A 24148-nucleotide genomic window follows, 5' to 3' on the forward strand; every position below is an offset into this window, starting at 1 on the left:
AAACCCTTTATATCTGTACTTCATCACCCACGGGAAAGCAGAGTGCTTTGGTTCACTGCGACATCAAACAATGAACAAGTGAGTTGCTGTCTCCGTGCCGTATCGCTCTGGATCTGACTTTCGGGACAAAGGCAACTTGGGAGCTCAACCACGCGGGCATCTAGTATTGACCTGTCAGACGGCAAAGATGGCACCTGTAAGCTGAGACGCATACCGGACAGAGTCCCTACCATGGTCTGGATAGTGGCTGTAGTAGGATTCTGGGAGCGAGCAGCCTTTTGGGGCAGTAGGTGCGGCTTCACATCAACGTCTACAAACAACTAACTCTTTTCTGACTATAGTCGCTGCGCCTTGGCGTACGTCTCTCTATCTCCCATTGTCAGTTAACCAGGCCCACCACTGACACTGCCGTGCTACAGAAAACTACATGGAGAATCCACAACATTACACCATAGAAGGCACCCCGGGAGCCCTGAATCTCGGCCAGGCAACAGCAACACGCATCTTCTGCGGTTTCTTTGTAGTCTACTTCACCTGCCCAATCCTCTTTGCACCACTGGTAGACAGTCGTGTGGGACAGTACAAGACATTAGTCATCAGCCTTGGAGTGTACGTGCTAGGATGCATTGCCTTGGCCATCAGTTCGTACCCGAGCATGCTTGACCGAGGAGCCGGCCTTCCGGGTTTACTCATGTCAATGGCCTTGATCGCCTTAGGAGGCGGATGTGTACGTCTCACTCGTTATTACAAAGCATATGCGGTGCTTACTAAATCTTGCCAGTCGCAAGCTACCATCAGGTCCTTTATTGCTGCGCAGTACAAAGATAGGACCCCACGACTCCGAACATGCCCGCCATCTCGAAATCGATGCTTGGATTTCCTTCGAAAGCGGTTGCAGAATACAAACTTCTCCAAATGGCTGCCAGCCGCTTCGACTGAAGAAGTCGTCGTAGTCGATCCTGAACTTACCCTCAAGTTCATATATACCTTGCTGTTTTGGGTTGGGAATGTAGGCGCACTGTTGGTGTTCCCAATTGTTTGCATCGAGAGATTTTTTGGCTTCTTCCCCGCCTTTGTCTTGGGCGGCGGCTGTGCACTCATGGCCTTTTCGATCATCATTGCTGGCAAGAAATACTTTGGTATGACTCGTCACTGACCTTGGTGCAAGAGCATTGCTAAATTCGATAGTAAAACCTCCCCTTGCAGACAATGTGATGATACCAGCAACGAAGGTACTTGGCTGTGCTGTGCGCAACAAATTTGAGATGAAGCGTACAGACCCTGCTTACCAGCTTGCCAATCGAGGCAAAATAGTGCCCTGGAGTAGCGAATTATCCAATGAAATCACACGCGCATTGGGTGCTTGCAGGGTTCTGTTGGTATCTCTCTCCATCTTTACACTACTGATCAGCTAACAACTTTCTTAGTCTAGCATTCATCATTTTCTACATTTGCTTCGACCAAATGCAGAACAACCTGATATCTCAAGCAGGTGACATGAACAAAGGGCAGACACCCAACGAAGTCGTACCAAGTATGAACCAGGTCGCCTGCATCGTCATCAGTCCGTTAGTAGAATACGTTCTTGATCCAGCACTTTCCAAGCAACGCATTTACCTGAAGCCCGTTACTCGCATCGCCATTGGCTTTACTTTCATCTCGCTTTCCATGGCTTACGCAGCCGTGGTACAGCACTTCATCTATATTTCCCCGCCTTGTTTCAATCATCCGTCTTCATGCGAGGACCGTCATCTGGTTGCCCAGCAACGACCGAACATTTGGATACAAACGCCTGTATTTGTGCTCATGGCTGCGGGCGAGGTCTATGCCATGACTACGGCCATGGAGTACGCAGAGACGCATTCGCCCAAGGAGACGAAAGTGCTCGTACAATCTATCAACATGCTCATTACCGGCGTCGGGTCCATGTTTGCCATGGCAATTGCTGAAGCGGCTCGCGACCCATATTTGATGATCTTCTACTCCAGTCTGGCCGGTGCCATGGCTCTCACCACAATTGTGTTCTACGCCTTGTTTCGGAACAAAGACGAGTCCAGTCTTCCATTCAATTCAGAGGGCATCATAAAGATGGAGAATGAAGAGGGTAATGACATTTCTTGTGCAGCACGTGCACCACGGGATTCTGTGCACCCAGATACGAGTATTGGTACCCAGGCGATGGTCACCAAAGCAGAGTAGAGAGACTTCCCAAGTATTTCCCGCGTTCAGACTGGCCTTTAGCTGATGGTTCTTAAGTCTCCGGGGAAATATTCACCATGTTCTGCTGCCAAGCATTGCCAGTCAACCCTTCGGCAGTTGTATGGAGGTAATCCTAGAACAAACAGCGGTGTTGCGCCAACAAGGAAAACGGTTGATTAGGCCTCGAACTCTCACCATGTTTACCTGCAATGACACCATAGATTTCATATCCTACATCGCTCAAAGCGAAGACGAACAGCCAGCGGCTAATATAGACGTTGAAGACAATGTTTAATCAAAGATTTTACATCACGTGTATAAACATGTGTGACATAGATGCATATGATTTATTGGTGGTCGTGCGTTGTATCTGTCGCGGTGAGTAGTCCGCCAAGCTCATCTACTTCATCGAGACAAAAATATACTCAAATGTACAAATGTATACAAAACTCATGCAGCCACTGACTCCAGGGGACAAAAAAGGAACTGCCTTCGGCCAGAATTGAACTGACGGCCTCGTCATTACTAGTGACGCGCTCTACCACTGAGCTACGAAGGCATGATTGGTTGTTTTCGATGAAAAATTGATTGAATTGAACATCCATATTTCCATCTAGAGTCTAATCAGACAAAGCCATTCAGATTAACATTCTTAGGATTAGTCTATCGTTAAGCACCGCAGTGGAAGATTTGCAGACCGCGACGAAAAAAAGAGCTAGAAGGTGGGGCTGCATGCATCAACCCCTAACTCAACATAGATAAGTCCCATGACGTACCGTGAGGACGTCACAGTACTGACTGACCACAGACAGCTGAACCTTTCTCGTGCTGAGATGCCATCTAAAATTCTAATTCGATTCGCTGTTACCAAACCATACTAGTGAAGGGCAAATGATGCCTATTCAACGAAGAGATCATGTAATACTTTGCCCCACTCCTATGCGGTGCTAGAGAGAATGGCTACCAACTACAACGCCAGTGTAAATGCAACATACAGCCTGTGGATATCGCTTGTGTAACTTTGCAACGAAAGATGGAAATGAAGCAGTCCCACCAGTGGGTAAGGTGAGTGTATGAGTAACATGGAAAGAAGGTTTTCGAGGAGTTTTTGGTCGTTAGCAAGAGCTTAGGCGTGATGCTGTTTCTTCTCTCGCTCCTCCAGCTCTTTGACATATTTGACAAACGTTTTCTTGTGAACCTGAGTGTTTTGTTAGTGTCATCCTACTAGGCAATGGTTGAAATCAATGACTTACCAGACCAGCGTATTTACCGTCCCTAAGAACACAGATATAACGCAGCCCAAGCTTGACAAAGCACTCGTAAACGAGATCCATGGGTGAATGAACATCCAATGCTACTGGAGCAGGGTCAATGTATGGGGTGAAGTCACTTGGATCGTATGCTTCTTGCTCTTCCTCGTCGTGATGTTCTCGTCCTGCCGCCCAGTCTACACGTGGGGACATTAGGCAGAGCGTGTTTTCTTCATTTTCGAGCTTGTCAAGAGCAAACTCCAGATCTGGTGCAGGGATAAGGCCAACAAGGATACCGTTTTTGACAATCGACAGGCCACCATCTAGTTCACCAGCCATCTGTAGGGCGCGCTGCTTTGCACGCAGTTCTACTGCAGGAATTAGAGAATCCTCTGAGATGTCGATCACATGATCATTTTTCGATCCAGGAGTGATGTCACCCAATTCGGAGGTGAAGATTGGTCGGACTTTGTTGTCAAGAAATGGGTATGAGTTCATGTCCGTCAGAAGGTCGTAGATGCTGAGCGGCTCGATAGCATCCGCTACCCACTTGGAGACGAGAATGCCCAGAGAAAAGGGCAGTACATGATCCAAGCTGCCGGTGAGTTCAAAAAGAATGACGGCCAAAGTGATGCTGAGACGGGTGACGCCAGTCATAGTTGCTCCAGCTGCTACTAAGGCGTAGACACCCGGAACGACACATGAACCTGGAGGGCCGTCTGGCGAGCACTCGCTGAAAATGCCGAGATGACTAAACCGGAGAGCAACAAGCTGGACGGTGTGACCAATGAAGCGTCCGGCAAGACCACCGACAACCATGGAAGGTACGTAGATACCAGCTGGCACTTTTATTCCAAATGTGACTACGGTCAGACTGGCCTTGATAAGGAACGCAATGAACAAGAGTTTGAGCACTCCAGGGATATGCTCAACAGTCGGGCACAGGCCGTCGCCCGTGTCAGTGTAAGTATCGCAGGGACTGGCTAGCTCAAACAGGAGTTCAGTGACAGGAAGCTTGGTGTATCGGTTCCAGAAGCTAATCAGACCGGTAACGAGCGCAACAAGGAAGACCTCGAGAAGAGGGTGTTTTTTGATGATGGGTATGCGACGGAATGTGCGTGCCCAGATGCGAGATGCTTTGATAAAGAGGGCACCCAAAACGCCACCAACGGCACCGGTAAATATAAATGATGCGAGTTCGAAAAACTTCCAGTCCAAGTGGTATCGCACCTCAAAAAGCACAATCTTCTTGGTTCCATATGGATCAAGAAACTTGAGGGATAGAGCAGCCGCAATGCAGCAAAAGAAGGTGCGGAAAAGCGTCTTTGATGGGAAGTAATAGCTGACTTCCTCAAGACTGAAAAGCACGCCACCAATGGGGGCACCAAACGCAACAGCGACACCACTAGCAGCACTTGCGCTCAGAATTTCCCTGCGCTTGCCATCGTTGTTACTGTACTTGGAGAAAATACGGCAGACAATGTTGCCAATACATGTGGCAATATGGACATAGGGGCCTTCTTTGCCGAGACTGAGGCCTGATGCGACACTAAGAATAAGGGCGAGGGTCTTGATGACGAGGGTGCGTACACCAAGGTAACCGTGGAGGACAAAGCCACTCAGAATGACTTTGACTTCGGCCACACCACTACCGGCAGCAGAATAGTAGACCATAGGGGGTCGGGCCTGTACCTCCTGAAACCTAGATTCAGGGCTGGTGCTGCGCTTGTTGTCATCATCATCGTCATCGGAAAATCTTCGAACTTCTGCGCCGAGGTTCTCGTCTAGCGTAGAGAGCGAGATGGCGGATGGGATGACGGTCTTTGTGGTGAGGGTGAGCAGACACGAGGCCATGGAGAGCAGCACAACGGAAAAGACGAAGAAACCATACTGGGTCTGCACAACATCCAGCCTATCTGTGCGGACGGCCTCAGACCAATGGACCCATTTGTCGCATATCGAAGCGCCATCACAGCATTTCTTGTGACTCTTTGTCCAGCCAACCGAACAATATCCCTGCTTGAGGTCGAAGAGCGTTGTCTCAGTCGTGTTGACGAAATAGGCACAGACAGCTGTGAGGACACCAATGATGGCGACCAGGACCCAGCCCTGGGCACCGTCGAACCAAGCCGCGAGTCGGCCCCTGATGTCCTTCCTGCTCCGCAGTGCTTTTACACGGTATGCGTCGGCGATGTTGTCGTGGACCCAGTCGGTGGAGGTGAACTGGTCGTACCACACGCGGTCGTCCTGGAAGATGGCTGCCTTTGCCGAGTGCATGCTCTGCTCGAGTCCGTGGCCTCGCTCGCCCAGCGCATTCACGAGACGCTGACTGAACGTGTGGCCGCCGGTGAGGGAGCCTCGTCTGCTGGAGCGTATGCGCGAGGTGGTGGGCAATTGGCTATTGTTACGCGTCATGCCTGGACGCGGGGTGCCAGGCGTGGTGCCTGGGAGGCTCTTGTAGGACCTGGCCGAGCGCAGATGGGGCAGGCCCAACAACGAGGTCCGCTCGTTGACGCTCTCTCTGGACCTGGCGAGGTCCGTGTCTGAAGCTCGCATATGCCTCATGGCGCTGAAGGTGAGGGTTGGCGACGTGGGAGTTGTGCTATTGTATGTGTCATGGCTCTCGCCGCGGTCGGCAGAGCCCTGAGCGTGGCCGGTGTCATAGTCGTCGACGCTGTGATATGAGTGCGTCGACTTGGGCATGGCGACGACGCAGGAGGGGGGGGGGTGGAGGTGGAGGTGGAGGAGATGTGGAGAGGAAGGTGGAGAGAGAAGGGGAAGTTACAGGACGGGCGAGGGCAGCGTATTATTAGTGGTGAGGTCAGTTTGAGACATGTCGCCGAGCGGCCGCACTATCATGGTCATCTGGGGGAGTGATGGCGGTGTCACGATGGATATGCTATGGCTGGGCAGCATGGCCCCCGTCCCCACCCGACTGCGGATCTTCACCATGAGATGGTCGCGAGAGGGGGCTTCATGGTCGAGTATCTGCCTGGCGCCACGGCATAATGACGAGTTTCCAAAACTGAATGCGGCATGCCGGGGGTATGGGCGGCGGCGCGACTCAGCGAGGACAGGCAAAAGCAGACAGGGTGGGGGGTGTGGCAGGGCTCTGCCAATGTGTAGGAGAGTGTGTACATAGTAGGACGTACCATTTGCATTGCCCGTATGCAACTGGCGGTAGGCGCGTGCCATGTGATTATCTGAGTTGCGCGCGAGGGGCGGCAACTTGCAGGGATTGGGCAGCTGGGGCGTCCGCTAATCCATTCCATGGCCACCCAGGCGAGCATTGCTTTTTTGCCCGTCTACGTATGAGTTGATCGCACGCCATTGTTCGCGCCCAGCCAAGCGCCTCTTTCACTGGTGGCCTCGCATTGTCGCGTCTGCATCTGTGCAACGCAGGAACAGTTGTTGCTGATACTATCAGACATCTGCGTACATACTTACTTACATACCTACATACAGACATACCACATACTTACCTTTTCTGCCTTTCTGTGCTCATCATGGTGAGTGACCCCTCCCATCTACCATGCTGTCTCGTCTTGGCTGTGTATTGACACGCACAGTCTGCCCTCTATGAACAATTCTTTTTGCTCGGTGATAGCATCACCCAGGACTCTTTTTCCCAGGAACGGGGTTTTGCATTTGCTGCAGCTCTCCAAGCCGGTCAGTCCACATGGCTCGATTGCTAGCTATATTTCCTTTGACTTGTTTACTACCCCCACCCTCCAGCCGACAGCTTTTTATTGCGTTGCGGGACGGACATGCAATGCAATGCTCGGTGACAAAAAAGCGAGTGTGTGGATGTGGTGCGCGTGCATGCTGGCTGACCAACCCCCCCTCGCTCAGCATACATAAGGCGACTCGACGTGGTCAACCGAGGCTTCAGGTAGCGTGCTCACTGCCAGCTGTTTCGACTGCGATGGGCGCTGATGTCATAGAGCGGCTACAACACTCGTCAAGCTCTCCAGATCTTACCGGCTATCGTGCCACCCCCAAGTCACGCCAAGATTCGGTTCATGGTATTATTTCCACTATGCCCACATCGTGTGATATCATTGTTGACAGCGCAGACCGTCTTCTTTGGCGCAAACGATGCCTCGCTGCCAGACGCTCCCAACAAGCAGCACATTCCGCTCGATGAGTTCAAGGCCAACCTGCGCGCCATAGTCTCCCACCCTTGCATACTCGCCCACGCGCCTCGCATCATCCTCGTGGCGCCTCCCCCGATGAACGAGCACTTGTGGTGGCCCAGAGACCAGTCCAGTGGGTATGCCACCGTCTCGCGATTGGCCGAGACCACCAAGATCTATGCCGATACAGTCGTCCAACTAGGCGCTGAACTGCATCTCCCAGTACTCAACTTGTGGAAAGCATTCATGTCGCGGACTGACTTCAACGTCAATGCGTGGAAACTCGGGGACCACGTTCCTGGTTCCTTGGCACTGCCCCCGAGTGACGCATTGGCCGACCTCATGTACGATGGTACGTCTACTCGGCGCATTTTGGACATCGCAAGGGTACTGATAGCATCGCCAGGCCTACACATGAACCCAGCAGGCTACCAGATCCTCTACGACGAGTTGATCAACGTCATTTCACACAATTGGCCTGACCAGTTACCAGGCAAACTCCCCATGGTTCTGCCGCCATGGAACGATGAGGTTGCTTGGGAAGCATGGAAGAATGATCATGTAGCTGTACAAAAAAAATAGGGACCTTGGAGACATTCACCACTTTGTACTATACATACATGTAAGTAATGTAAGTACATCGTACACAACAGTGCCCATGCCTAAGTATGCAGCCGCCCGCAGCGGGCAATGAGCGGGGGTGCTTTGGGGAATACGGGATGCACGTCTGGACCAATCGGACCTGGGCCGTAACTCCGAGAGGCAGGTGCTTAGCGGCGTAGCCTCGAATGAACCTCATCGTACTAGCATCGTGCTGAACGTACGCAAATACTTGCCATCGCAAACACTCGAGCTTGGTACTTTGGTACTCCACTTGCGCTTGCAAATGCGGTAGCTTGCTTTGCTTTTTTTTCTCGTCATCTTCTTAACATCCTGCTGGTTGCTGGCATATGCAGGTTGGGTGCTGGTATATTCCGCTACAAACACTTCTTGACTAGTCCCCTTGGCCGTCGCCGCTTGCTCTTTACATTCACCGACTTCGCCCCAGGCCAGTTCGTACATCGTCGTGATTTCTTACGCCCACGTAGCCCCATAACTCCACGCCCCAATTACTCCATTGTTGCTGCATCTTCGCCGTTGCTTCGTCACCGCTGCCCGATCGAGCCTCTCGCCTACACCAGATATAGGACAACCGCACGCGTACCATCACACATACACACACGCACACAAGCCAGATACACACGGGCTGAGGAGAAGCAATCAATCGGCGCTCGTCGGTAGGCCAGCGCCTACGGGAAGGTCGGGCTCTCTTTACTGTGCACGCTGCTAGGGCATCAGACGGCCGGTGGCATGGATCCCCAGAGCGTAGCTTTCCAGCCGCGCGACGATCTCTGGCGCTTCCAGAGCGAGATGCTTCGAGTACAAGAGAGCCAGGCCGAACTTGCTGATCGTGTCGCCCGTTTGGAGCGTAAGCACGACGACGACTCACGTCTGAAGAACGTTTGGGGAACTTCATCGCCTTTCCCTTCAGTTCTGGGCGGAACCCCACAGCAAGGTACCGAATTAAACTCGTTGCTGTTACTACAGGTCTAATACATGGCAGTGCCCTTGCAGCAGCCTACTGCCGAACACTTTTCCAACTTTGACGGCCATTCCACCAACCTCATCGGCAACCTCCAGCTCGATGAAGACGAAGTACCCCGCCGCGTAGGCGTCACATCGCGCGCCAACAGTGTCCGTTTCGATGAGACGGCAAACCACGGCCACTGGGCTCACACGTCGCGATCTTCGCTCGATTTGATACCCCGCACGGGCAGCGGTCTAGGTGGGCATGCTATGAGCGAACGCAGCTACTCGCACAAGTCAGACGGAAGGCAAAGCTCGGCCGGCCACTCGGTACACTCGATGGCGTCTGGTCGAGCAAACAGCCTGACGAGCTTTGGGCCGACGACGCCTCAAGACGCCCCAGGACTGGCTCCTGGCTTGTTCATTCTAGGCTCTGTGCCCGCGATTATACGTTGCTGGCTCAACACTAACTTCAAGCACGACACTTTGTTGTACGCGGCCGTGTGCTCGGGCTCATACACATCCTATCTGGACCTGAACCTTATCGAACACCTTGGATTCCAAGACCAGGTCGTGCTCGACGACGACGGTCTTCGCAAGATCAAGTTGTCGGTCTACCTCCCCGAAGCCGTGCCGGTGTCGGCTTCTTCCCGGTCCACTAGCTCGGCGCCACAACTTCCCTCAATTGGTGTTAATTTCACTGTTGTTCAGGAGCATAACTCCGAAGCCAATCCAAAAGCCGTTCAGATCTTTCTCGGCAGCGACATGCTCCGCGCACACAATGCCGACCTGTTGTTTTCATCTAGCCAGCTAACCCTCTATGACGACGACCACAGCAAACTTCAGATACCTTTGGTTCGTCCGGAAGATGAACGCGCCTTCAAGTCGTTACATGTTTCCAGTCGAACCTATGCCCCATCAACCGAGCAAAGTAAGAGAGATGTGATGGCTGCCTCAACACAACATCGTTCGACAAGTAACGGTTCTGCTACATCTGCCGCCCATGATACTTTTCTGTCTACTGATAAGTCTACTGACACAGGCACGGCGACAAACTCGGAGGACGGAGGCTCAAGTGGCCGCATGAGTCTTGAGCAGCGTCCGCGTCTCGGTCTGTCACTATCAAGTCGTCTGGAAGATGGAAGTGCAGGGGAATCTGGGGCTGTTAGTGAGGCGCCGCGCTCTACAGCATCATCGGCCATCTGGAGCAACTGGCGGCGGGACCAAGCCGAGAAGGCTACGGCTGCTGCTGGACCGTTGGACTGGGCGAGCGTGGGTAAAACCACGAGCTCAAACCCCAGCTACCAACGACGCGATACGGGCATCAAGGTGCTGAAGCCGTCCAAGTCGGCAAGGACCATGTCGGGGTCAAACTCGTTGCCTGCTACGGGACAGTCACGCTTCTTCGATGATGGCAAGCGAAGGGGCGAGACAGAGAGTGAGACGAGCAGTAGCCAGGCACCGCCACAGGCGAAGAGGACGGTGTCTGCGGACAAGGCAAAGGAGAATCATGGGACGGTGACGAAACCACGGTCAGCCAATCCGGTGGGAGGGGCGTCTGCTTTTGCATGGCTGAACAGTGGCGGGTCAAAGTAAAAGGTGTGTAGGCAATGGTGTGGTGGCATAGTTCCCCGTCGGATCGAGCGAATAAAAGTAAATACCAGCAAGCATCAATGTTATGTGGTGGTGTGGTGTAGTGTGGTCCGATAGATAGTGAAGCGTGAAACATGAGATGGGAATGCAAGCGAGACAGGGGTGGTTGCTTCACTCGAGTCGCCAAGCTCGCTTATTGGCAAGGCTGAGTTTGTAGTGGGAGTGTACTAGAGTGACGACGGGCCATGGGAGTTGAAGTACTCTCATTTTTCGCGGCGCATTGCACGGTAGCCCACGTCCTTCACCGCTGCGAAGCTCTCTCTCTCTCCCTCTCTCTCTCTCTCTATCTCTCGTGAAGTACAGAGGCCCAACTCGCTAGGCATCCCAGCCCAGGCGACGCGTTGCATACTACATACACATTGCTTGTCCGACGTCTCGGCTGTCCCTTCACCGTATATTAATAGTCTGTCCAGGAGCTCGTCACGGGCTTCGCGGCAGGCCAGCGACTTCAAGACGGCCTCCACTAATAATAAGAAGCGGAAGATCGTGGTCCCCGCCAGAGACTCGCCAACCGCCAGGGACGACGGGCACTCGCCGCCGAATGTGGGCAGCGCTGGCGTAGTAGGCTCCCCTCGCTCCTCCCCGCAGCCTTCAGCATCACCGCCACGCTACCTGCCGCCGCACCTGCACGACGAGGTCCTGGTCGACGCCTCCGACTCGGCCTCTGCCTTTGTACGAGACCACAGCAACGGCGCCAGCTCGCCCAGCGAAGCTTACGCCAATCTGACCCTCGACAGCCGCGAGGCCTCCATCACCGACCTCGACCGCGCCCGCGCTGCTGAACAACTGCCCTCCGCCTCGCGGCCCCCGCCCCGCGCCTCCTCGCCCGCTAAGCGCTCTCATTCAGACATGGACGACAAGCCCGACCCCAGCTCTGCTCCCCGCAACACCAAGTCGCTGACCGCAGGCCCGTCACAGCCACAGCCACAGGCACAACGCAGTGCGCGTGCCACATCGGTAGACATGGCCGACACGCCCAACAGCGGCACCTTTGATGCCGATGACCAGGTCCCGGCCTTGTCGTCGACCATCGCCGCCGATGCCTCGCCCCAGGTCCAGCTGCCCAGCATAGACGAGCAGGTGACTCGCGTCATGGGCATGATGAACAGTGAGCCTCTGGTCGACCGCCAGGAGGGCTATATCATTTCAGAGCGGTGGCTAGAGCGTGTCTGGGCAAGAACGTCGGAGAACGTGAGCAGGCCGCAAGACTTTAGCAAGGAAGCGACCCAGGGCCCCGTGGGTCCCGTCGACAACTCGCACCTGGTCGACACAGAATTGCTGCAAGAGGACCTGGCCGACCAGCGCGGCGAAGACTTTATTCCGCTGAGTAAAGCTGCGACACTTGGCCAGGACTTTGAGGTTCTCCCGCGCAAGGCGTGGGAGCTGGTTCTCAGCTGGTACGGACTCAACAAGGGCAGTCCGGTCATACGGCGTTACGCCCACAATACCGTTCCTGGCCAAGCGAACGAGGACATTTCATACGAGCTTCACCCCCCCGTTATTACTATCCGCAAAGTGCGAAAGTCAGCAAACCCCGCCGATAACTCCAAGTTAGCAGAGAAAATCGTCGCCAGCCGCTACGAGAGCTTCATCACCTTTCTTGAAGCCGCCAAAAAGGCTGTGGGTATCGACTTGAACAATAAGGTTCGCATATGGAGGATTCTCTCTACTGCACCTACAGTCAACCCCCAGCCGTCCCAACCATCCGGCATACTCACTCCAGATGCATCACCCCGCAACGGTTCGCCTGTCGCTCCCACGGGCGTTCAACGGCCTTCTCTTGTCATGGATGTCGCAAGTTTTAATGCGCTTGCGTATGGGTCTGAGCGTGAGCTAGTCACGGGCAAGGATGAGAAGGCCAACGAGATTTACAACGAGTCTCTCACTCTGGCCGATGCTGGTCTCACACAAGATCAAACAATCATTCTCGAGGAACACGACGAGAAGGGAGAGTACATTTCCGACACGACCAAAGAGGCGTCCAAAAACAAGGCTGGCGCTGCAGCAAGCAAGGGTCTCCAAAGTACCACCACCAGCGGAAGGAACACACCCACGGGTGGCCCCCTAACGCGCGGAAGGAAGCAGAATGGCAAAGTGCGTGGTCATGTTGGCTTGACCAATCTCGGCAACACTTGTTACATGAACTCAGCCCTTCAGTGTCTCCGGAGCGTTGAGGAGCTGAGCATGTACTTTCTGAGTAACAAATGGAAAGAAGAGGTCAACGCCGACAATCCCATAGGCCACAAGGGCGTCATCGCAAAGTCGTACGCTTCACTGCTGAGTGCCATCTATAGTCTCGACAACAACTCATCTATCTCACCAAAGGACTTTAAGCAGAAGCTAGGAAGAGCCAACAGCCTATTCTCCGGTTACGGTCAGCAAGATTCTCAAGAGTTCGTTAGCTGGTTGGTGGATGCATTGCACGAGGATCTCAACAGGATACACAAAAAGCCATACAGGGAAAACCCAGATTCAGAAGATGACACTTATCGTGACCTAGAGGCTGTCAAGAAGCTCGGAGAGATTTATCGAGATAATCACCGCGCTCGAAACAACTCTGTAGCGATGGATCTGTTTAGCGGGTTTTACAAGAATACCATGGTCTGTCCAGACTGTGAGAAAGTCAGCATAACATTTGACCCCTACAGCCAACTTACCCTACAATTGCCGATAGAGCAGACCTGGACTCACACTATCACATACGTGCCACTTTACGGAAAACCCTATCAGCTTGAGGTTGACATTGACAAGAACGCGACCATCAAAACACTTAAAGAGTTCGTCGGCAAGCGTGGCGGCGGCGTCCCAGCTAACCGCATAATGGCGTCTGAGCTTTACAGCCACAAGTTCTACCGTCACCTGGAGGATTCCCTTACTGTGTCTGAGTCGAACATTGGAGCCAGGGATGACATTTACTTTTACGAACTCGACATGGCACCAAGCAATTGGCCTGCTCCCAAAAAGAAGGGGTCAAAGTACAAGACGATGCTTTCCCAATCTTCCGACGAAGATATCCCAGACACTGCTTCGCCGCTGCATGACCGCATCATAGTCCCTCTATTCCATCGCAGCCCCAGTGTATCTGCTTACAGATCCACGAGCACCGGCATGGCGCTTTGGCCAAGTTTTATTGTTCTGACAAGAGACGAAGCAAGGGATTACGACGCGATTTTCAGAAAGGTGCTGGCAAGGGTTGCGCAAATGACTACACGGAAGATACTCAGTGAGCTCAGTGGATCAGATCAGTCGCAATCTGGTTCTGATGTTGTGCTAACAACAGAAGAAGATGCTTCGCCGAACGACCCTCAAGTCAAGGATGGCTCTGTGGAAGGTGAAGACATGGTCGAGGTGACAATGACAGACGCCAAAGAAACTCCTCCCGCTCAGAGCGACGATGCCAATCAGATCCCAGAAGTGTTACGTCCGGGTAGCTTTATCCACCCCGAATTTAGGTATGTCAAACTATTCAAGGGATCAGGCAGTTAGTGACTAACACACGATAGGCAACTATTTGAGATGAAGCACACTAGGAAGAGTAATGAGATTGTGACTACTGGATGGAGTACATTGGATCACAATCGCGCATGTGAGCCCATTTCGAAGCGCATCCGGGTACCACCATCACGAGAAGAGTCCATCCAGTCATCTGTTGGTGGAAGCGAGCCTACGTCAAGTGATGAGGATGAAGACGCTTCGCAGTCGACGATTGTCGATGCCGATCCTGCAGTTGACACGACGAATCCTAGCAGCGACGAGGAAATGCAATCGGTAGAGCCAGAAACGACAGAGTTTGCACGATCCGGTCGCCAAAACAAAAAGAAGAGCAAGAAGGCACGGAAGCATGAGCGGAAAATCGAGCGAAAAAATAAGAATAATAAGAACTTCAAGAACCGCAAAGGAGGCAGGGTGCCCGAACAGCCCAACTATCCGGACGACCCGGATGATGAGGCTGATGACCGTTTGATCCGCATGGGTGAGGGCATTGTCCTTGACTGGACCTCCGAGGCCATTGATGCTTTGTTTGGCGGCACATCGGATGAAGACCCTCGAGGCGCCGACGTCATCAAATCTATTGAGGTTTTTGACGATCCTGAGATTCGAGACAAGAAAGCCAAACGTGCAGCTCGTAGAAAGAACGGAATCAATCTGGACGAGTGCTTCACAGAGTCATCAAAGAGCGAAGTGCTCTCCGAGGACAATGCATGGTATTGCAGCCGGTGCAAAGAATTGCGTCGTGCAACAAAGACGTTGGAAATCTGGACCGTTCCTGACATCCTCATCATACACCTCAAGCGTTTCAGTGGCCACCGGACATTCCGAGATAAGATTGAGGATTTAGTTGACTTTCCAGTTGAAGGACTGGATCTTTCTGGCAAAGTTGGTTACCCAGAAGGCAAGGATCTTACCTACGATCTTTTCGCCGTTGACAATCACTACGGTGGGCTAGGAGGGGGCCACTACACAGCCACTGCTCAGAATTTCTTCGACAAGCAGTGGTATGACTACAATGGTGAGCAATCTGTCTTTCCCCAAGTCACGCAAGACTTGAAGGGTGTTCCAATCTTATCATGACAGAAGCTAACTTTGTCAGACTCCATTGTCTCCCGCTGTGACTCTGGTCAAAAGGCTGTTTCGAGAGCCGCATACTTGCTTTTTTACCGCCGTCGCTCGCCTGTCCCTTTAGGCCCTCCAGAGCTTCAGAAGGTGGTAACCGCCGACGTCAGCAACCCCGACTCTGACGACGAAAACAATACGGACGCGGACGATCAGCAGGCCCGCTCCCGCTCACCGGCGGGAAACGGCTTGCGCCTCGGCGATTCGTCCCGCAATGGGTCGTCGAGCGCTGGCGCAGTCGGAGCGGGAGCCGCAGCCCTGCGCGGGGATGGCTTTCAGCGTTCAGCAGCCGGGAGCCGTCAAAAGAGCGGAGCCGCAGCCGCGAACCTGAGTGACGACGACGACCTTCCCCCATATGCTGACGAGGACGAAGGATTTGTGGAAGACTCGTACAGCAATAATCCTTGGGCCACTGACAACGATCAGCCAATGTGGAGTTTCAATGCGCTGAGCGACAACGCCGCTCGCAACGATAATGACTCAGATACTGGCGGTGTAGTGTCCGACACGGGTGCAGCGTCAACGGGTGATGGCATGGAATTGAGCAATAGACTTTTGGAAGATTTTGGTGACGACGAGCCTGTCAAAGGAGGATGGGGTGGTGTTGCCACACCTGTCACGCAGCAGGATGACGAGGTTGCCGAGATTCGGCTGATTGGCGATTAATTGTTGAAAAGGATGCATTCATTGGACTTTAAAAACTAGACGAAACATGATTGATGCCAAGAGGACCATGATGTTGATATTAGGGGGTTATGGTGGAACTGACGCAAAGAGGCGTATTTTTGCATAGCATCTGTAGGCGCAGGCTAGGCGTATCGATCGAGCATGCATTATTCCCCCACACTTGTTGCTATGGTATGCTAAAAGTGTGGGACAGCAGATATGTGTCACTTCCTCAGTAGTCATACTACAAGGGGGTTCAGGTCCTTGTCATTATTTTCTTTCGGTTTCTCTCAAGTCGCTGGAATTATGATATCAATAGATGTGACTTCGATATCAAGTATCTAACCCAACACAACCTCAATCCCATAAAGAAGAAACCCCCTCGCAAAACACATCCTACAACCCACTCAACCCCAACGCCAGCGACGTCAGCAGCCCATTCAACAAAGCAATAACCCCGATAAGCACAACATCCAGCACCAACTGCACCGCCAAAATCAGTGCACTCAACGCGCCCGTCAACGGATTCAGATAAACCAGCAGTCCCGCGAGCCCCAGAATCGCAACGGCAGCCGTAACCGTAGCGAAGATTTCGACGATAATAAGGGAAAGCAGCGCAGCTATAGCTATAGCTTGACGTTTCACCGCTGCAACTCCGTAGTCCTGTTGAGTGGCATCATCGCGAGTTGCAATACTCGTGTCGTCGTCGTCGTCGTCGTCATCGGTGGAAGTAGTAGTAGTAGTTGTTGTTGTTGTTGTTGTAGGTTGAGTAGTAGCATTTTCCGGAGCGAGGCTACGTATTTCAGACGCGGTGGACTGGATGGCTAGTGTGAGTTTTGTAATTTGACTGCCGATTTGCGGGATAGCGGCTGTTTTTTCCAGTAACGAGGAGGAAGGGGTTAGGGGGGCGAGGGTGGCATCTGAAAATTTGGTGAGTATCTGGGGAAGGGGAAGTGAGAGAGGGGGTGGGGGGAAAGTACTTATTGCGCCGGTGTAGGTTTGGACGGTTGCGAAGAGGGTGGTTAGGAGGGATTCGATGGATGCTTCTGGGGCTTGGCGGGGTAGAAGGGGTGATGCGAGGGAGAGGGTGGTGAGGGTGAAGAAGGTGAGGTTTGAGAGGCGCATTTTGGTAGATGGGGAAGGGGGGTTCTTGGGTGGAAGGAAAAAATTGGTTGGCTTTATTCGGACGGAGGTGTTGGAATAAGAAGTTTATGTTCAGTCTTGAATGTGCTGAACAATCATTGATTCTTGTATATCGTACGCTTTTACTACTAATAGCAAAATCCTGTTCCTTGTTTCTAAGTATCCGCCCCTTACTCTTGTCTTTCCATGGCATGACAGCATACTCGTCATCCCTCATTTCTTTCGACCTAGAGTCTCGTTCGCGTAGAGCCGTGATTCCCGTTTTCCATTCCATGCATTGAACAACCGAGCCGTGTCTAGCGAGAAAACCAAAAGTATTGATAACATGGACCCCTTGCTATAATATCGTCAGGTAGATGCTCCGCGGACGAAGAAACACCATGTGCAAACATCCCTTTGCCTAGACCCGTTCATAACAAAAAACACTAAACATACCCGCCTTCCAGTATCCGCTCTTACGATCCAGCCCTACAACTACCTCGATGAGAAACACTCAAAAAAGCCAAGCGTACATGCATGACGTATTCGGCAAGCTTGCGACCGGTATCCCATGTCCCGCGACCCGCTATCTCTCACGCTTTTGCCGCATCCACCTAGCGCACGTATACACTCGTATGCAAGCGGGTCCTTGGCTAGAACCGCTTTTGCGGTATGGGCTGCGAAAGGGGCGGTCGTACGTCATAAAGACAACGTTAGCCTTTCGAGTAATAGGAGTTGGCGGTCGATCTACCAGGTGTTTATCGATGTATGGATAGATGCGATCTCAGTGAGCTCTCAAAAGGTATCAGTTGTATGAAACTAACTTTTATGATAGCGTCGTCTGGATCGCTAGCTAGCTGTTCTTCTTGCAGCGCAGAAGCGCCTTGTGCAGTCTTCATTGATACAATCTGCACAATGTGTGTGCTCAATTCCATGCCTCTCTGCCTCTTTCTTTGTCAACATCTTCCCATCGTTACATGTTTCACATGTGACATTCAGAACAGCTTCGAGAACTTTTTGTGTGTCGCCTGGTTGGGGTTTTGCGCAGGGGTTTGACCACCGCAGTCGTGTTGTAGATGGGATGAAGAAGTCTTCGCTCGACCCTGGTGGGGAAGCCGGAGCAGCCGGGTCAGGTGGGAGTTGGGAATCAGCTAATGTTGACTTGTTGCCCGTGGGATTGAATTGAAACGGTGCGTGTGTTGAAAGGATGGAATCGATCGTACTACTCGAAGCAGGCGAGCTTCTATCAACAGCAACGACAGGACTATTGTGCGTTGTCGGCTCAGGTGTGGTCGGCTCTGGTATTTTATCTGGCGAATAAGGCACCATGTGCAGTACTGCACCGACAGGGTCTATGTTAAATTCGACACACGAAATACCCAAGGTTGCACGCATCAGGACAATCTGCATAATTTCATCCTTCTCTTTAGGATCCAACAATCGTGTGTTCGAGTGCCCAACCGTCGTTTCGAGAAAGTATCGACTGGCTACGGAGAAGTATGCTTTGCGCAAAACTGGTTGGATATGTTCGGGTACCATGCTTTGCATGTAAAGCGTAAGATCGCCTGTCGGCCGTGTACATGACATGACTTGCTCGTACGTCTGTGTTGTCGAGATGGGAAAAAGGTCGCCACACCCTTGAGACGAGGCGCCATCAAGAGTCCCGGCATGTGTCCCGGAAATCTTAGCAATCAGAGCGGACATTACTTCAGATAGCAGTGGCTCGTCGAAAGTTTCAGCCGCGAGAATATACGGTTGCACGCCGTCAGGGTCTTCGGCTTCTGGGTCTGCGCCCCCGTCAAGAAGAACCTGAAGACATGCAACAAGATCGACAGCAGGGCATTCTGTAATACACTTGCGCAATGGACTTATTAGGCTGCCTTCTGTGCGGTTTGGACTTATGCCTTTTCCAAGCAAAACTTGAATATCGCGCAGTGTGTCGGTGCCGTGTCGCTTTGCATCTGGACAGCTACCGAGAACTTCCTGGAGAAGCAGCGAACCATTTTCATTTGGCGTTTGAGCAAATTTATCGATAAGCAATCTTGCAATCGTTGGTGTCGAGTGCCAAAGTGCCTGATGCACAAAAGTCCCCTTGGCAGGTGACCGACAAGGAACTCCCTGAAAGGACAACTGGAGATTAACACCTTTGCTTATCAACATTACAAAGCACTCGAGCTCTTCTTCAGGGACTTCAAAAGCCCAGTAAGGACGATTTTTCCATGGCTGTAAGAACGCGTCAAACGTCGATTGAATCATAGGATCTTGAGAAGTCCTGTGGACATTTGCTCCTGCAGTGAGCAGCTGTTTGAGAATCTTGTGACAGTTTTTGCGATACAAGGGATCAGAGTAGTTATTTATCCTGCGCACCAGACACAGCTGTAGCGGAGAATTTACGCATGTCTGGACAAGCGGGGGATCCGGATCCTCGACGTTTGCGCCTCGGCTCAAAAGGATGCGGACGACTTCTGGATGCATCCAGAATACAGCTTGTCGAAGTGGTGTCCATTTGGAGTCGGAAATACCATCAATAGCCGAGCGGCCCGATAGGAGTAGCGTTTGAACAGTATATACACGTCCGTTTTTTATGGCGTTGTGCAAGGCCAAATCCGAGCCAAGTGGATGTATGGAGCCTTTTGCACCATATGCACATAGGACCCAAACGACTGGCCCGCATGGCATACCGCACGCGACATCAAGCATGGTTTGTCCAGGGTGCTGCAGGATGACCATGCGGTTGAGTGCGGGGTGGCCAAAGAGGCGATTCGTGGCATCACACAAGAGTGAGCCGAGGGGATCATTGACGTGGTCTTTATTCTTGAGAATGAGCCTTTCGAGCCGCTCAGCGTCGCTATCGAGGATTGCTTCAACCATATCCAATACTATGGCTGATGTCTGAGAAGAATCTACAGGCCACGTTTGAGGAGGTACTTGGAGGCTGTGACATGTTGGGTAAGTATATGTTCAATTACCAAGAAGCACTCCGACCGGATCTTACTCTTGAGGCTCCATGAACGTTGGCTCCACATTATCAACCGCTTCGTCAGCAGCCAGACTCGGCAGATTAGCACCAATCTGCCAATCCCTAGTCTCCAAGGGATTCTCTGGTAATGATTCATTCGTGATCACAGTCTCATCTGTCCCACTTGGTTGCTCCTCCCATCCGTCATTGTCGACCGCTGGACTACTCTTGCTCCTCTGCCTTCTACTACGTCGGTGCTGAACAGTACCGCGCGGCTTGTGTCTCATGAGCCCCCACTCTTTCAACTTCATACGATACGCCCTTGTACTTTTCTCCAAGTATCAGTAAGTCGTACATCTAGTATCATCACTACTTCATACGATATCCACTTACGAAGCGCAAAACCTGTATTTCCGTTCCATCATCTCTTTCACTTCCTCGAGTGTTTTCTTTTGTGAGAACGAAAGCTCCTTGACTTCATCTTGGACTAGATCCCAGTCTTTTGTCATCTTGCAAACCTTATTAGTGAGCCGGGGGTGCAAAAGCGACAGGTAGTGGAATTGTTGCACTTGAATAATATGAGATGATTATGAGTAAAGCGCATATATGTACTAGAACAACCACCAGGGAACAACCTTGGCAGCATGCAAAAAACAGGGGTACACAGGTTAGTTGAAATGCAAAAGGACACGACAAGGAAAAAGATGTTTACTGTGCAATTCCGGTGTTTAAGTATATATTTGCACATAATGCGTAGTAGCTGAGTGCAAAAGTGAGAAGGGGGCTGACAGTGACGTTTTCGAAAGTGCAATTCTGGAACTAGTGTGCATTTCGCCTAGCGCCTCAGTCAAAAATTGCACAGTCTGGCTCAGCCTCAGCCTGGACTGCACTAGCAGCACAAAGACTATTGGATACCCTTCGAGACTTCGGCGCATCATGCAAAGCCCAAAGAAGTAAGCCACGTGGGAAAATCTAAACTTTGTCATTCAAAATAATCATCTATGTATATAACCAAGGCAAAGGTATCTCATCTATCGTAACGCTAGAAAACAAACTTAATCATAGAAAGGTCATGAAAGGTTTTATCGACCACCAATCTGGTTCTTCGGAATGGGCCTAACCCACAAGAAGATGCAGTTGAGCGCAATGATCATTATGCCACTGATCCAGAAGACTTGTGAGTAGTCCGTCTTGTGGTAGCGGAAGATGATGGCGAAGATGATGCCACCAAAGTTGCCGGTCGCACCAACGATACCAGAAAGAACACCTCGAATACTGTTAGCAGCTGATATATAATCTTGGATTTGGAAGAACAAGACTCACCATTGGCATGAGGGTGAACATGCGGTACCAAAGCGAAGTTAGCACCGTTGCCAGCTTCGAGGAAGATGGCCATGACAGCAATGAGTCCAATCATCTCATCCAGGTTCTTGGGGTCCACCTTTCCAATAACAATACACAGGATACCAGACATGACTCCAACAAAGTGGATCCAGAATTTCTTAGCCCAAAGGCTACGCCCGGTGACTTTGTAGATGTAGTCAGCAATTACGCCACCAAGAGGACGTGTGACGACGTTTAATAGACCAAACATGGCAGCCCATCGACCGGATTGCGTTTGGCCAAGGTATGGGAAGTTCTTGAGGTAGTAGGCGCCGAGGATGGAGTTGATGGCTAACTCGCCGCCAAAGGAACAGAAGTAGCCGGCACAAAGCGATGCGGTTTGAAGGGAGAACATGACTTTCATAGCTTCCTTGAAAGTGGGCTTGACGATGACTTCGTGTTGGACTTCATCGATGACTTGGACGTCTCCACGTCCGGCCTCGATATCCGTGGTAGATTGTCGTTGTTTTTTCTCGTCGTTGGAAGCTATGGAGCTAGCAGCCGTCGGTTTCTCATCAATCGCACCTGTTATAGGTACGACGGATGACTGTGCTTGGTCACTGGACACGACTTTCACGCCGCGTTCAGACCATTTTCCGTTAGGAGTATCGTCAGTCAAGAGCAGGAGGCCCAGAGCACAAGCGGTAATCATGATGAATGGAACGATGAAAGAGACGCGCCAGGCGACGTGCGAGGACAAGCCCTGGTCTTTCTTGAGGGAATCGTAGATAGCTGGCATGACAAAGCTATTCAAGTTAGTCGAGACTATGACGCACACGACAGAATGGACCTACTATGTGATGCCGCCGCCAGAGTTGCCCCAACCACCAACCAATGCGTTGGCAGTTCCGACGACATTCTTGTCAAAGAAACCAGTGCTCCACACTTGACAAGGCACAAAAGTACCACCAAGGATACCGACAAAGAAGCGGATAAAGTAGAGGCCTGTGGCATTGGTGGCAGTACCAGCAAGAGCAGTGGGGATAGCGCCAGCAAACAGCAGCACCGCAAAAGTCTTGCGAGGACCAATGTGATCGCACATGGGCCCAGCAATGAAGCGAACCAGCAATGTGGCGCAGAGCGCTACAATATTGGAGTTTGCAATCTGATCCTGCGTGAGGTGCATGTCTGCCTTGATACTCTTACTCAGCTATAGAAATGTTAGTCGGGACCATGTTCATGGATTAAGGACACATGGTAGCCATACCAGAGGAGGAAACGCGTACCTGATCATCGTCAGTATAATGTGGGGCAAGGTGGTCCACTTGTGGGGAAGTACTTACCATGACCAGAACGCGATAAAGAAGCCCAGGTAAGAGAAGAAGAAGACCCGCCCATACTTGTTGATAGGGTTGAGTACAGGGATTGACCTGGCCTTTTGATTGTACGGGTTGACCTCTGGTGCTGACCAGAGGAGGTTGATAGCGAAAGGCATAGTGAGAATCTGAATGGATGCTGACGCTTGTCGTCGATGATGATGATGACCACAATTAGCAGTCGAGAGGTTATATAGATTGTCGACCAAAAAGCCCAATTGTGATACTTCCGCGGTGAACAGTGGTGACGCACTTACCCCAACCACCATAAGCTTATGGCGCAAAGACGTTCCCCCAGGCCAAGGACGATCAGGCTTCTCCGATACCTAGTTACGGTAATCCTGGTGGGTCGTCGTTATCTGCGTTGTCGATAAACAGCAAGTGTAAATCCAGATGTCCCAATCAATGTACGCTAAAGCGAGTAGCGAGAGTGTTCAAAATGTCTCCGATCAGCGCTTCGGCTTCAACACAGGATCCACACGGCCTTTGAGCGAATTATATTTCATCATAGTCTGGCTAAAGTGTGTGAAGAAAGGCTGAATAGTAAGGGACGAGTCTCGTCTCGCTGCGGCTGAGGACTGACGCGGGATGGTGGGGGGACGGCAAAGGCGTTCTCCTTATCTCTTGGCGCTAACCATGCGAGAGACTAGACAAGGAGCCCAACATGGGTCCTTATCAGAACTTGTAGAGATAATATGAATTGCTGCTTTTCCGCGGTCATCAGCTTTTGACAGAGAGCTTCTGTTGTGAGAGTAACTTCCCAGCTTCTTTTGGCGCTTGCTGTTCCTTTGGATTCCGGGATCTCTGCTTCGTGGCGTGAGCAAGAACTTTAGTCTCGCCCAGACCACAAAGCAACTTTGGATATCGACCAAAGCCACGGTTCCAGATCGCAAACTTGCTTTTGTGGTTTGAAATTGGCGCAATGTGAGGTCTACGAGGTCCAGAAGCCGAGTTTGTGTATTGTCCGGAAATGGAAACCTGTCATGATAAGCATCACAAACTGTTGCAGGCAGAAGAACCACCGAGCAGAAGTCCGCCCACTTTTGCACAGTTATTGCAATCTTGAGCTCAGATTGGGCACGGATTTGGCTTTGGCAATCTGTTCCTCGATCAAAGCCTGTCGCTTACGACACAGGTGTGGGCCAATCGGCAGTGGCATATGTGCCTTATCTCGCATGACTGCAACTTCGCTCCGCTACGACACCGCACCCATGATGGGCAAATCATAGTCCGGTAATGACCTGGGGAGAAAGACTGTTGTATGTTCGCCCAGAAGTTTGGAAA

The 24148-nt window shown here is 51.8% G+C and overlaps 8 protein-coding genes and 1 non-coding gene across 9 annotated transcripts; 3 read left to right on the forward strand and 6 right to left on the reverse strand.

Annotated features, from left to right (window-relative positions):
- Positions 1-231: 231 nt before the first annotated feature.
- Positions 232-2231, forward strand: COCSADRAFT_182073 (uncharacterized protein; the record flags this gene model as incomplete). The annotated part of the gene is made up of 6 exons (XM_007702693.1): positions 232-286; positions 342-356; positions 420-727; positions 782-1139; positions 1189-1375; positions 1428-2231. 6 exons carry the CDS (start codon positions 232-234, stop codon positions 2197-2199), a joined length of 1695 nt encoding a protein of 564 aa, XP_007700883.1. The 3' UTR covers positions 2200-2231.
- Positions 2232-2686: 455 nt separating this feature from the next.
- COCSADRAFT_t50 lies at positions 2687-2758 on the reverse strand. Its single transcript has one exon. It is a non-coding gene; the product is annotated as a tRNA-Thr (tRNA).
- A 567-nt stretch (positions 2759-3325) lies between these two features.
- On the reverse strand, positions 3326-6152 carry COCSADRAFT_27210 (uncharacterized protein; the record flags this gene model as incomplete). The annotated part of the gene is made up of 2 exons (XM_007702157.1): positions 3326-3397; positions 3453-6152. The coding sequence occupies 2 exons, from the start codon at positions 6150-6152 to the stop codon at positions 3326-3328; spliced, it is 2772 nt and encodes a 923-aa protein (XP_007700347.1).
- Positions 6153-6273: 121 nt separating this feature from the next.
- Positions 6274-6618, reverse strand: COCSADRAFT_332772 (uncharacterized protein). Its single transcript, XM_007702694.1, has one exon. It carries the CDS (start codon positions 6608-6610, stop codon positions 6395-6397), a length of 216 nt encoding a protein of 71 aa, XP_007700884.1. The 5' UTR covers positions 6611-6618; the 3' UTR covers positions 6274-6394.
- Positions 6619-6786: 168 nt separating this feature from the next.
- COCSADRAFT_37636 (uncharacterized protein) lies at positions 6787-8438 on the forward strand. Its single transcript, XM_007702286.1, has 6 exons — positions 6787-6958; positions 7019-7118; positions 7302-7341; positions 7396-7474; positions 7526-7937; positions 7992-8438. The coding sequence occupies exons 1-6, from the start codon at positions 6956-6958 to the stop codon at positions 8165-8167; spliced, it is 810 nt and encodes a 269-aa protein (XP_007700476.1). The 5' UTR covers positions 6787-6955; the 3' UTR covers positions 8168-8438.
- A 497-nt stretch (positions 8439-8935) lies between these two features.
- Positions 8936-16084, forward strand: COCSADRAFT_161272 (uncharacterized protein; the record flags this gene model as incomplete). Its single annotated transcript, XM_007702695.1, has 5 exons — positions 8936-9140; positions 9189-10683; positions 11218-14256; positions 14308-15314; positions 15396-16084. 5 exons carry the CDS (start codon positions 8936-8938, stop codon positions 16082-16084), a joined length of 6435 nt encoding a protein of 2144 aa, XP_007700885.1.
- A 396-nt stretch (positions 16085-16480) lies between these two features.
- On the reverse strand, positions 16481-17276 carry COCSADRAFT_144437 (uncharacterized protein; the record flags this gene model as incomplete). The annotated part of the gene is made up of 2 exons (XM_007702696.1): positions 17065-17276; positions 16481-17004 (listed from the first exon to the last, which is right to left on the reverse strand). The coding sequence occupies exons 1-2, from the start codon at positions 17207-17209 to the stop codon at positions 16481-16483; spliced, it is 669 nt and encodes a 222-aa protein (XP_007700886.1). The 5' UTR covers positions 17210-17276.
- A 742-nt stretch (positions 17277-18018) lies between these two features.
- On the reverse strand, positions 18019-21098 carry COCSADRAFT_358501 (uncharacterized protein). The gene is made up of 3 exons (XM_007702697.1): positions 20559-21098; positions 20202-20492; positions 18019-20141 (listed from the first exon to the last, which is right to left on the reverse strand). The coding sequence occupies exons 1-3, from the start codon at positions 20672-20674 to the stop codon at positions 18056-18058; spliced, it is 2493 nt and encodes an 830-aa protein (XP_007700887.1). The 5' UTR covers positions 20675-21098; the 3' UTR covers positions 18019-18055.
- A 26-nt stretch (positions 21099-21124) lies between these two features.
- COCSADRAFT_37640 (uncharacterized protein) lies at positions 21125-23330 on the reverse strand. The gene is made up of 5 exons (XM_007702287.1): positions 22832-23330; positions 22756-22774; positions 22343-22698; positions 21489-22294; positions 21125-21432 (listed from the first exon to the last, which is right to left on the reverse strand). The coding sequence occupies exons 1-5, from the start codon at positions 22981-22983 to the stop codon at positions 21248-21250; spliced, it is 1518 nt and encodes a 505-aa protein (XP_007700477.1). The 5' UTR covers positions 22984-23330; the 3' UTR covers positions 21125-21247.
- Between the last annotated feature and the right edge of the window lie 818 nt (positions 23331-24148).

Source organism: Bipolaris sorokiniana, assembly GCF_000338995.1.
Source record: "Bipolaris sorokiniana ND90Pr unplaced genomic scaffold COCSAscaffold_8, whole genome shotgun sequence".
NCBI lineage: Eukaryota > Fungi > Ascomycota > Dothideomycetes > Pleosporales > Pleosporaceae > Bipolaris > Bipolaris sorokiniana.